Source organism: Rhinolophus sinicus, linkage group LG01 (genome assembly GCF_036562045.2).
Source record: "Rhinolophus sinicus isolate RSC01 linkage group LG01, ASM3656204v1, whole genome shotgun sequence".
Taxonomy (NCBI): domain Eukaryota; kingdom Metazoa; phylum Chordata; class Mammalia; order Chiroptera; family Rhinolophidae; genus Rhinolophus; species Rhinolophus sinicus.
Genome location: NC_133751.1, coordinates 186,720,158 through 186,733,530, shown reverse-complemented (window position 1 = coordinate 186,733,530; position 13,373 = coordinate 186,720,158). Strand labels below are relative to the sequence as shown.

General features: G+C 37.8%; 1 protein-coding gene across 1 annotated transcript in view; it reads right to left on the bottom strand.

Moving 5' to 3' along the window:
* Positions 1 to 11,631: 11,631 nt before the first annotated feature.
* The window catches only part of CPS1 (carbamoyl-phosphate synthase 1), a 117,964-nt gene continuing 116,222 nt past the window's right edge, over positions 11,632 to 13,373 (bottom strand). Inside the window, exon 38 of the mRNA XM_019727014.2 lies at positions 11,632 to 12,737. Coding sequence (XP_019582573.2) covers positions 12,639 to 12,737 — 99 coding nt within the window. The 3' untranslated portion in view covers positions 11,632 to 12,638. The remainder of the gene's footprint in view (positions 12,738 to 13,373) is intronic.

The following is a 13,373-nucleotide window of genomic DNA, read 5'->3' as shown; positions in this document are numbered from 1 at the left end:
TGTCTCAAATCCTATTTGGAAGGAGATAACTTTGGGGAGTTATATATGTAGTGCATGCCTGCAGGCAGCCTCACTCTGGATCTTCTCTAGAAATCCTTCAAGTATTTACCCTCCTCAGAACTAAGGTGGTTCTTAAAGTCCACTGGTTATAATTCAGCATTCGATCAAATACTCGCTTATAATATGCTCTAGTTGTTTCTTAATATAGACCCCATAAGAATTTCAAGTCCCTATGTATTTATATATGTTCTCTACAGCACCTGAAATAGTACCTGTCACATAATAAAACCTTTATTAAATTCAATAAAACTTTATTAAATTAATGAACCAACAGCTCAATATAAAGTGTCACATGGCTCAATAAAAAGGGAATTTTGTTTGTAAAACCGCTAAAAAACATAAAATCAGTTCAGTCTTCCTAATATTCTGGAATCATACCTATCAAAGCAACGGGAAATTGGAGCATTTTTGTCTAGTAGGTTTACTACAAGACCAAAGAAAGTACTGATGATTTTCAACTACATAAATATTAAGAGACACAGTCTATGCCATGCTTTCAGGATACAGAATTTTACTAGACACAAATTCATCAACTATGCGGTGGTTTTGTATTGATTCTATGGTGCTTTTTGGATGAACTTTGAAAGCCATTTGCTGAGTGTGAGATTTTGTAGGCTTGGGGTTGTCAATAAATGTGTTTTGCTGTAATTAATAACTATATGTTCTTGCACCTGTGGGGAAGATGAAGCATCTTTCTAATTTCATGTTCAGCAATAAACATGAGCAACTGTCTGCATGATTCCTCTTTTGATTCCAGCTGCCAACAGCTTGGAATGCTTTGAGTCCAGCTAACTCTACATTCCCTCATTATCTGGTGTCCCCATTTATTTTTCTGCCTAAATGGGTAGAGATGTCATTTTGTTTAGCTCATTCGGATCTGTTGAGAAAGATACCAGCATATCAACACCTGTCACTTTTCAGTAAATCCTTAGAGGAACTGAAGTTTTATTGCAGATTTGCCTTGGCAGGAAACAAAACACTGAAGAATTGCAATAAATGACTGGATTCTATGAAACGGCCATCTCCTCCCTTAAACAGGGGAATAAGCAACAGTGTATCATGGACATAATTAATCCAAATCACTTATAAGACAATAAAATTTAATTATGAATTCTTAAAAACTAAGAATCCACCAATTATTGTTAATTGGCTTTTCCTTGATCATAGCTAGTGAGTTAAATTTGGTGAGGCTATTTTTCCAACAGTTAAAAATATTATTTTAATTTTAACTAGGTAGTTTTGGTATAACAGTATTTTGTAGTGATAGATTAAATACATCCATGACTTATTTCAGTTCAGTTCCTATATTTTGGAAAACAATTATTTAAGAAATAAATTCTTGGATGTGTCTTTATATAATTGGCCTTCTCTTTACCTCGGAGACCTTCTATCTTTATTATCTGTTACTGTAAAAGAAGTATTTTCCTCTCATCTCTGAACAGCTGGATATTTGTCTCTACATTGATTTTTTTGGCACCTCTGTGCTTGATAGTGCAAACAGGGCAACACATTTCAAAATTCATTCTGATTTTGTCAGAGTCTATAGGGGGTCAAATGTTGTTTGTAAATGAGAACTTCATCCATTAAAAGTGTATTAACAGGACATTATGGATTTAATGACCCTTCTATCCACAAAGGATTAAGCTGTTCCCAGAAATCAGCAGTTTATTCTTTAAAAAGTAGTTATAAGAACTAATATTTAGTGAATGTTTGCTATGTACCAGGTGCTTTTCTATAGCAGTCTTCAGGGATTATTTTATATCCCTGTACTACAATTCATAAACTAGGTACTGTTAGTGCCCCATTTATTAACACAAGGAAACTGAGGCACAAGAAGTTTAGATAACTTGCCCAAAGTCACACAGCAAGTCAGTGGTGGAGACACACTGTAAACCCAAGAAATCCTGATTTTAATCATTATACTCCAGTACGCCCACTTAACTAGAGGGTAGAAAAGAGTGTACACATATATGTGAGCTCATTTTTTAAAAGTTTACCGTGTGCTTACTGTTGCAAAACATTGTGATCAATACCATAAAATCTTATATGTGTATATACATAGGTAGGTGCCCCTTTGGTAGATTATGTCCAGATAGTTTTTGCCAAGCAGACATAGTCTGTTCCTAGTTGTAGCTATGCAACTGCATCGGGACTTCCTACCTGTCTGTTTTCTAAACCTCATCCAAATAGGTCTTTCCAGCAGATTCTGTTTCTCTATAGAGTCAGTCAAAATTACTATTATTACAGATCTTGACCCCAGTTAACTTTAAAGTACCACCTAGCCTTTAGCAGCAAAATGCTATTTTGTGCTGTGGGAGATCTAGGTACCTGTCCAAAGAAGAAAATATTCCTACACTGCTGATGAGATTTGCACTGTGAATGGTGATTACAGCTGTGACAGTGACTGCACAGAAATCTTCAGACTTTTGGATCAATTGAAATATTTAACAAGTTATCTACTTAAAGTTAGGGGGCATGATTAGTTAAATATGGCTGCAAATTCTTTGCTACTCCTTCCATTGAGAAGTGGAGTTTAATTTCTCTCCCCTTGAGTCTGTGCTGGCTTTAGTGATCCATTTGACCAATTTCAATGCAGAAGAAGTGGCATTCTAGGAATCCCAAGGAAAGGTCATAAGAAGACTTGAAGCTTCCACTTAGGTCTTTGTCATGCCGGGTATTGGGTGGGGTCTCTCTTCCCGTTCCCCACTTAAGAATGCAGGATATGGTGAGGCCAAAAAGGAACACCCACGGAGCCATAGATAGAGGAGTCGTACCACTATATTCTTGCTGGCTCTGGCGGCTGGGTTGGAGACACGGGAAACAGGAGCCACACTATCTGCAACCTGCTGTCCACTTCTCTCTGCCAACCAACCTCACTTGATAACTGCAATCCGCTCTTGCTAGCTCAGCCACCATCTTCTTGTTAGCCTCCATTTGCTGCTAACGTAGCCACGGCAGTTATATTAGTGGCCAATGGCCCACTGGTTACAGCCCACAGCCAGCTAGCAACAGCTGATGGCCATCCAATCACAGTTGATGGCCATTTACTACCCTAGTGAGCACCTTTCCACGTGAGGGCGAGAGCTTGGAAACTGTACTCCTGGCTCCGTCCCCACAGTCTTTCAAAATGCCAACTACCATGTTAGAAGTTTGATTGCCCTGAGACCACCATGTTGGAGAGGCCAAATGTAGGCACTTTGGTCAACAGTCTCAGCTGGGTCCATTCCTTCACTCATCCTTCCCAAGGTACTACACATGGGAGTGAAGCCATCTTGGACCTTTGAAACCAGTCCAACTACCAGCTGAGTACACAAAATGACCTCAACCAATACCACAAAAGCAGAAGAATTATGCAGCCAAGTCTGATCCAAAGTTTTAACCTATATAACTTTGCGACATAATAAAATAGTTACTTTAAGCCACTATGTTTTGGGGTCATTTTTCATGCAGCATGTGTAACCACACAGAGTATGATACATGGCTCTACCACAAGGGACTCAAAGCTGACATTCTAGTTTCTATCATCATATAATCCTAAAGTCCCCAGGTTCTAAAGAAGTCATTTCATAATTATAAGCAGATTTCACTTACATATTGGGATCCAGCTAAGCAAGGACCTCTGACCCTTCCCTATAAATTGCCCCTCAGAATGCATCTCCAGCGTATTCAGGAATGAGTCCATGAAAGCTGGCTGCTCTCCAGGCAGACGTCTTTATCCTCTGGGTTCACTGAAAAGCCAACAGCTCCCACTGTTTTTGACTATAACTCATGTTTTCATTAATAGCTTCACAACAATCCAAAAATCAGTTCATGTGACCAAACACATATGCAGACAACATCCAACTCTTCCTTTATCTGTTTGTCCATTCCTCCTGCCCTCCTCTCTCAACTCCTTTGATCTGCCCCTTGCTCTTGTTTACTGTCTCCCCTGCAACTCCATCTCTTCTGAGACCTAATGCTTCTCTTATACCTCCTACCTCTATATGACCTTGGGCAGTAACTTTACCCCTCTCCATACCTGTAAATTAGGAATGGCATGAACATTAAAATGAGATCACATAATGTAAATGTTAGCATAACATGGGATACAGAGTAATGGCTCAAAATATGTTCACTATTATAATAATAACATTACTATTATCCTTTAGCCTAAAGCAATAGTGGCCCTAAGAGGCAACTCATACCAATAAATACCTGTCTGACCACCAACTACAACATGCCATCAGTCCTTCCCATAAATATCTAAATTATATTTGGGCCACTGCTACGATAATCAAAATCTCCAAATGAAAATTATAGCACATCATGTTGTCAAGAAATATAACATCCAATCCCGTCACACAGAGAAACTGTCTGCCAAACTACCAATGAGGCCATTCCAGAAATCAAAATTTTGCAACTAAATTACTCTTTATAATTTTTTCAGTATAATTATATTATTTCTGATGGACATATCATATTTATTTTAAAGTGGATTAATCTTATCCTGCTATTAGAATATTAAAACTTTGTATCTTAATCCAAGTAGTAATACATTTTCTAACATATCAACCAAAAGAAATACAACACACAATTTTGTCTGTGTCGTGCGGGAGGCCCTGCTCGCTCTGCCATTTTTCAGGTGGGGCGGCCTGCGGGGTCTCTGCTCCCGCTCCCCACACAAGAACGCAGGATATGGTGAGGCCAAAAAGGAACACCCATGGAGCCATAGGTAGGGGAGTCATACCACTATGGTCTCACTGGAGGCTGGGCCCACCGGACGCGCGACCTGCCGTCCGCCTTTCCGCCAACCGACCGACGACTCTCCTCCACTCTCCTCGACTCTGTTCCTCTACTCTCTTCCGCTCTCCTTGGCTATCCTCGGCAGTCTTCGGCTCTCCTCCGTAGCCGCAGCAGTTATACCAGCGGCCAATTGGCTAACCGGCCACAGCCGACGGCCATCCACCACCCGAGCCAGCACCCTTCCACGTGAGGCCGAGAACCTGTAAACTACTTTCTGGGGCTCTGTCCCCACAGTCTGCCTAGAATATATTTTATTCAGCGATCTTTAAACATTTTAACAGTGCATAAATTTCACTTTTACATTGCTAAGAGGTCAATAATGACTATTAGAACTTCCCTTTTTAGTGCTAACTATTTTTTCCAGAATATAATAGATATTTAAAAAGACATGCACTTCTGATAATTTATCTCTTTCCAATCTTTAAAAATGAGTATACACTTGCCTACTAGAAATCTCTATTTGGATGTTCCATAACAATATAACAAAAACAGCAACAATGGCTAACGCTTAGCACTTGCTCTGTACCCAGCACTATTCCAAGTGCGTAATTCACATTTTCTCAGTCTAACCTTCACAACAATCCTGTAAGTAGATATTATTATTCCCATTTTACAGAAGAAATTGAGATCTGGAAAATTTAAATAACCTACTCAAAATCACACAGCTACTGAGTGTCAGAGCCTGGACTCAAACCCAAGAAGACTGGCTCTAGAGTCTGGATTTTAACCACTGATTACATACCATTTCCATTCTGCCTCTTACAGATACCTGAAACTAACATGCCTAAAAAAAATTTACCATTTTCCGCCATAAACCTGCTGTAATTCCTGGGTCATCAAGCACCAAGAAATATCATGTGACAGCTCACCTATTTGTCTAGGTTACTAGAACGTGGAGCTCTGAATGTCGGTATCCCTTTTCACTCATCCAGAATATCATGTCTCTCTCTTTCTCTCTCTCTCTCTCTCTCTCTCTCAAGCTCTCTCTTTCACTTTCCCTCTGTCTTGGATCACTGTAGTATTTTAATATCTCCTAACTAGTGCCTCAGCTTCCATCCTCCAACCCTGGTTCAGTCAATTCATTCTGTAGTCAAGTGAGTTTTCCCAAAATGCAAAAGTAATTATGTCACCTTCTACCTTAAAACACTTCAACAGCTTCCTATTATCCTCAGCAAAGTGTTCACATTCCTTACAGGGCTTACAGGGCTCTTATGATTTAGTGTGTTTTTTTCCTTAGACTCTCCATCCACCCTGCACACATGGTGCTCCGGTCATACTCAACTTCCTTCACTTCTTCAAATACAGTATGTTTTCCTTGTCTTGCGACCTTCATGCATATTATTTCCAATGTGTGTACACATTTCAGAACACACCACAATTTCTTCACCCCGCAAAATTTTACTTATCCCTCAGGTTTCAGTTTAGATGTTACTTCCTTATGGAAGCCTTCCCTGATCTGCCCAGGCATGTGTTCATATAGCCCCTAAACTTCCCTTACTACAGCATTAATCACGCTCTATTATCATAATTAAAAAAAAAACAACAACTCTGCATTGACCGCTAAACTGTAAGCTTCATAAGTACAAAACTGCTCTATTTTATTCAAAGTAGCTACTCAATTAAATATTTGTGAAATTCGTTAATAAAGTTTAGGGCACAAAGGGGTTAAAGAAAAGTGATGCAGAGATATTATGTATACAAGAAACTGCATACTCTTAAATTGTCTATTTTCTATCAAAAATATATTTGCATTCATAGTCTGTGTGAAATATTCTATAATAAGAAATTAAAAGGAAGTAAAAGGAATGGTAAGTAGCCAAGAAAAAACTACAATGGAGAAAGAATAAATCAAGGTATAGATAAAATATAACTTTCAGAGGTTGATAAATAAACATGCTTATTTAATATAATGGGCATGGAGACATACACAAACATTCACAAAACAACTGAAACAATAACTAAGATGGAATATAGTTCTATTGACCTATGACAGTCTTGAAGAGAAAGTAGATTAAAGATTTGGCAAAATTAATGTTTATCAGTGTTTCCTTTACAAACCGCTCCAGCCTCCTGAATACATGAAGAGTGAAACTAAAACTGGAAGCCCTGTGTAAGCTGGGTCAAGTACCCTGTAGCCAAGAGAGAAAATAAAAACCTGTAATTAAAAGAGAGGACAGGAACATAATCATTCTGATCAAATACTTCTCATCCCGATCACTTCTTAGAATCAAAATTTTGAGGATTCACTAGTTCTGAACACCTACTATAATTAGGTTCCAGGAACACAAAAATCAATAGACCAAATATGTCTGTACATTCCGTAGACCTAAGTACCAGAGACCCGTGATTGGTTCTCAGCTCCAAGTTTCAGGTTGAAGAAAAGGAATACTGAATGATCTGGAATTATTTTTAGTGGGGTAACCTCCATAGATCAACAAAAACCATCACTGATTAAAACCAACCCCATCATATGGCCATTACAAGTACAGTGTCCCAAGAACATGTGTGTTTCATGTACTTCTGACAATGTCAGTTTGAAATCAGCCTTCCAGAGAGATTAGCATAGCAAAACTAAAATAGGGTAAGACAGGGACCATTCCCTAATGAGTCAGTCTACAAAGTATCATTTCTTTGCGTTCAGAAGTCCCTGGGGCCATACCCACCCACAGATTTCAACAAAACCAGGCACTAGAGTTAGTAAGTTACTTCTGAGGCTAATAGGATTTCACACAGTACCCTAAGGAGAGATAATAATAGATTTAGCACAAGGTGATTTTTTTCCTCTGGAGGCCCCCAATATTGGGAAAGTCAAGTCAGTGTTGCTTTATCTTATTCTGATACAATGAATAAAGCATAAGTCTAATTTACATACAATACTTATGCCTCATGGTTTTAAAAATCTCTAAAAACTGCGATTCACATTTTAACTGCAACTACCCCATCTTCCCCCTGCAGCTCCCTATATATTTTAATTATGACTGAGAAAGAAAGTACATCAAACCTGGCAAATGACATATTATGTCTTCAATTTAATTAGAAAACATTTTTAAAAGGATTTATATGTAAATCCTCTTGAATGGAGAGATTAAAATAAGTATTACAGTCAAATTAAATTATTCCATAGAAATTTCATTTGCAGCATTCTATGTGGAAATTTGTAGAGTCATGGAAAACATTTAGCAGAATATTTCTGTTATGCTAAAGACCTCAAAGCCCTGCCAATATTTCATCCTTCAGGATCTCCCATAGGCAGGTAGAAAACAGGCCATAAAAGATTCCTAAATACTCTTAGATTTCAGAAAGCAAAATATACTCATTTAGATGCTGGATATTAGAATACATCTTTATTAATAAAATACATACATCTTTCAAGTTACTTCTCTCCTTTAATAATATATTTTGAGTTTGTTGGATTATCTCCCCTTTCTAGATATTGATATTTTATTTTGCCTGTCTTCATTTTGGCTGCTACCATCACTGAACTTTGTGTGGCAAAGTGTTATTTGGAGATACAAGCATCTTTAACTTTTTTGTGAGACTCTTGGTGTTGCTTCCCTTGATGCACAAAAGCACTTTTCTGTGGTTTGTGTGTTTCTTGTAGGGAACACCTGAAAGAAATAATTAGCTAGGCTGACAATTTCAGGGCAGAGAAAGTGGACCTTTACTGCTACCAGAAAAGCCTGTTTTTTGTTTTGGTCAACAATCGATCATTTTCTTTGTGGATACAAGTCCTTTATAAAATGAAAGTTGTAAAGACTCAAAAATGATCGTTAAGCAACAAGAAACATGCACAAATGGTGCTAATTTTGACTTGCTGAGGTTTTTGCTTTTTGTGTGTGTGTTTTTTTTTCCATTACTGCATTGATCTCAACAGCTGTAGGTACTTAAACTCTCTTTCTGGAACCCTTGCACCCTACATTATGCACAAGAGAAGAAGGGACAATTATTACCAGTTTTTCAAAGAGCCTGGGAGCCACTCATGAGGACAGACATTCTTCCCCGTGCTACATTACCTTCACACTCACCGGTGGCAACAATGTCTTTGAAAATAGCATGGTAAAATTCATTAGGAAAAGCAGAATGTTTACATATAAAAACAAAGGGAATGCAACAGTAAGCGAAAGATGGGAAAGAAAGTTGAGCAAGTTTTTTCAAGCTAAGGGTGCCTCAAATTATATGTAATGGAAGGTCTTTGTGGATTTGCCTGGGTGTCTGTGAGCATTTATGGCACCTGTGCCTGCAGGGGGGCCGAACCAGCAGCCAAATGGTGATACTGGTGTGTAATTACAGAGCACTTAACTGAATTCAGCATGGTTTGTTTCTCTGATAATTTCCACTTTCATTGTTCAAGAGGCTGTGGACACTGCAGAAGCTGAGGTTCAAGTACCTGCAGCTGTTGAGATAAATGAATGTTGTAGCTGTTTTCAAAAGTTTCCAGTAGGAATGCTGTTTAAGAGGAAAGTTTGACAAAAGTACAGTTAAAATATTTGACTTACCTTTCCAAAGCCAGAAAAAAATCCTAAATCTATAGATGGATCATTCTTTATTCCTCTTCTACATTTCACAACCTGGCTGAGCTCCTTTTCACCCCACCCAGTGGAGCCAGGCCTCCTTGCCTGCTATTAAATTCTCAGTATGGAAAAAGCAACTTCGATTTTCTACTCAGTTCTACAAACATAGTCCTTATGTTGTCTTCACTAGTGATATATAACAAATTAAGACATTTAAATATGGGTTAGGCTGTTTATATGAAAGAATAAAAATGTTCCAAAAGGACAAAGTCATGCCAAATCTGAACACAAATCTGCTTCCATTTTCTTGCATTTCCCTTCTCCAACCAAAGCTCTTCAATACATTATTTACTTGTCTTTAAGTCTTCTTAAAGTTTGGAACGTTAGAAAACAAGACAGTCACAAAACCAAAAATTAATGTAATTTAATTTTCAGCACCATGGAGAGAGTGTATCTTTTCTGTTTTTCTAAAGACCCTTTATTTCAGCAACAAAAATGTAGGGTTTATTTAGAAACAGTGGTGCTTGATTCATTATTATAACTCTTGTCATTTTAGTATATTTTACAAATAGCCTGTTCAGATTAATATAAAAATTGAGAAATTTTATTAAATTTCCACTACATAAAACTTAATTATTGCTTTGAACTTTTGGTAATTTCAGCAAGAGATTCTGTTTGTTTCAAAGTATGAGTTACATTTCTAAATGGGTCATCTGCAGCCTGCTTACTTTCTGTCAATGTGTACTTTCCCTCTTCCTGTGTGTGTGTGTGTGTGTGTGTGTGTGTGTGTGTGTGTTTAGATAGCGAGATAGATGACAGATAGATGATATAGATTAGACAGATAGATAGGTGATAGGTAGATAGATAATGATTGATAGAGCAAGCAATAATAAATCACATAGAGTAAAATATTACCAAAAGGTAAATCTGGATAAAGGCTATACTATACTTTTTGTATTTTAAGTCAAAAATTATTTCCAAATAAAAAGTCTTAAAACTTCCATGTGCTTTAATCATGCAAAATTAAGAATGTAGTCTCAACTTCTGCCCCTAGAACTCTCTCTTCACATATACCCTGAGCTCCAGTTATACAAAACTACTAACACTTTCCTCAAACGAATGCCCTTATCGTTCAGTCTGCCCAGGGAACTATAACACACTGTTCAAAACAACGCACGAGGCCATTTCCTCAGAAAAGCCTTCGCTGGTCTCTTCAGACAAGTTAAATACTTTCTTCAATATGAGAAATTATTTTTCACATGTCTTTCTTCATTAGAATATAAGATGTAAAAAAAAAAAAAATGAGACTGCATTTTGTGTGCCCTTGGGCATGTTTCTTAACTTCTATATGCCTCAGTTTCTTTATTTATAATACGGAGATGACAGCACCTACTCAGAGGGATATATAAGGATTACATGGGTTAACTCGTATAAAGTACAGCATTTAGAACAGCCTGAGGAACAAACAGCAGGTGCCCCTAATGTTATGGTGGTGCTGGTATTGCGATGGTGACAAGTAGCAGAGTATCGGAAAAGTACTAGAAGAATAGGAGTAGGAGGGATAATGGTATATCCTATACCAAGTATTGCAGAAATTCATTGAATATTTTCAGGTGAATAAATGGATGATCAGGGAGTACATTATTATAATGCAGGAAAAAGTATGAAGGTCTCAACCACAGTGATAACAAGGGGGAGAGATGGAGCAACTGCATTTGAAAAGCCTTCATGCAGATTTATATCAAGTAGCAAGCCCTTAATTGTGGGGTGAGAGGGAAGGATATACGCGATTATGTCCTCATTGTCTTAGGACCTTCACCAAGTTGCATTTTCAGCAGTATTTCTAGGATATGGTAGCACTGTGGCCACTGGCACTATCTCCATTAGGCAATATGGATTATCCTCTGATTGGGTTCAAGTACTTTTCTCCGTATTAATCTAGATATTTGTTTAAAAGTTTATTATGTATGTTTGGCAATCATTAGTCAATATGTGATTGTAACTACATATCCGAAAGAATCCAAATCAAAGGTGGTACATAACCACATAATAAAAATTTTAATGAGACTTAAAAGCAATGGGGGGAGGGGCAAGAAAAAAAATGTAACAACCGAGGCTTCATTATTTGTAATATTAATTTCCTCATACCCTGTATGTCTTTGCATAGAAAAAAGAAACAGTGATGTCATACTGGCCCTAAACCTTGTTTTGTCAGAGAAGTAGACTGATTTTGTATATCCATGTAAAATAAATAAATAAATGCAAGAATACAACGGCATTACCTCTTAACAGGATTTTATTTAAAAGTTCACAATTAGAGCACTGGTAAGAACACAAAAAGTTTAAAGATACAAAGGCTACCCTGTAGAAAGGACTTTTCTTACATGCAGGAGGAATGAGGACCTTGAGCTTAAAATGTGTGGAACTCACAGGGCAGTGTGGGCCCCAGTAGATCATCAGAACTCATAATCTGAAGGAAATGAGCGTGACTTCCAAGTTATTCCAAAATTGGCAGGAAGGGGGCAGGGCAGGGAGACGGCATAAATCTGAAGATTTCACTTGGCTCAGGTTAAAAAATCCAAAGAACAACAGGAATAAAACCACCTCAGCGGTATCTACCATCTGCTGACATACTCCAAAACACAAAACTGCAAACCAGTGTCCTTTAAAGAAATCCATTCTTTAAAGACCTCTGTCACAATTCTCAAATTCACTACGGTGGTAAGGAATAATGATATTCCTGGATGAGCCAGATAGAATGACTATTAAAAAGAAGCAATAAACAAACATTATGCTGAAGGGCTTCATAAATTAAATTCATATTTCATTTTAACAAATCTTTATAGCATTCTGCCTTGTTAAAATGTCCTGAGTGTGGCAGACGCTATTTAAACATGATGGCAACAGTGTCTGTGAAGTATATATAGAAAGAGTCCAGAAGATAGAGCAGCAACTTTTTCTACTTCGATTATCATTAGTCAGCACCATAAAATGTTAGTTAGCTGCAAGTAAGCACGCGGGTAAGCTTCGTCCCCCAAATATAAGACACTAGTAAAGAGATGAATTCTCATGAAGAACAAGTTACTTTGGAAGGACTCCCTATGTACGGTTTTTAAAAGTGACTGACAAGAATTTAATTGTGAAAGAAGAGAACATTAAGGTGTGAGTAAACTGAAATAAGCTTTGGTATCAATATTCATCCCTGGGAAAGGAAGTTGAGATCCATTCCTTTAGATAAAACGTGGCTTAGGCTGGTTTAAGAATGGAGTTGGAGCATCCATCTCTCTACGCCGCTTTTCCAGCACTGTACTGCCTGTAGTGGAAAAGACTCTTGGAGTCCACAGTGCGAGATTTCTGCACAGCTTCAGCAAAAAGTTTGGTCACCTGAAAATATACAGGGAGGAATCTTAGCAACCCACATGATATGAAAGTGAATGTTCAATGTAGCAGGAGTGAAAAGTCACAGTTTCTGTTCCCAGCTTTCAAAGGGATATTGGATGAAGAAAAAAAAAAATTAATGGGGACTTTCTCATACATCTCAGAGCTCACCATGAAAAAGCTTGTCACACTCCTGCCACCCTCCCCACCCCATAGGGATTAAAACTGACTCAGGGACAAAATAGGATGGGCAGAAAGTTAATGAGTCTTGAACAATAGTTCTTCTCCCTGTGATAAAGAATTCGGTGAGTCATGTCCAAGTGGAACTGAACATATCTCACGTGATATTTTCTGGGAATTGGACAAATGCTTGCATCACATCTGATATTCCATTATCATTAACCTGTTGCTTTTATGTGGTGGCTTTTACTTAGGAACAATGGAATAAAAGTTTGTCTCTTCAATCCATGCCACACCACGCTTTTTATTTGAAGGAAAATTGTATGGGTAATGAAGGGCCGTGGCTATCCGTGGCTTTTGATTATCTCAATCGCTTGATCACCAACTGTCTCAGGCCATGACCTACCATAATGTCACAATTATTTTAGATTCTATCTAGAAACTCTTCTCCATTTTGAATGT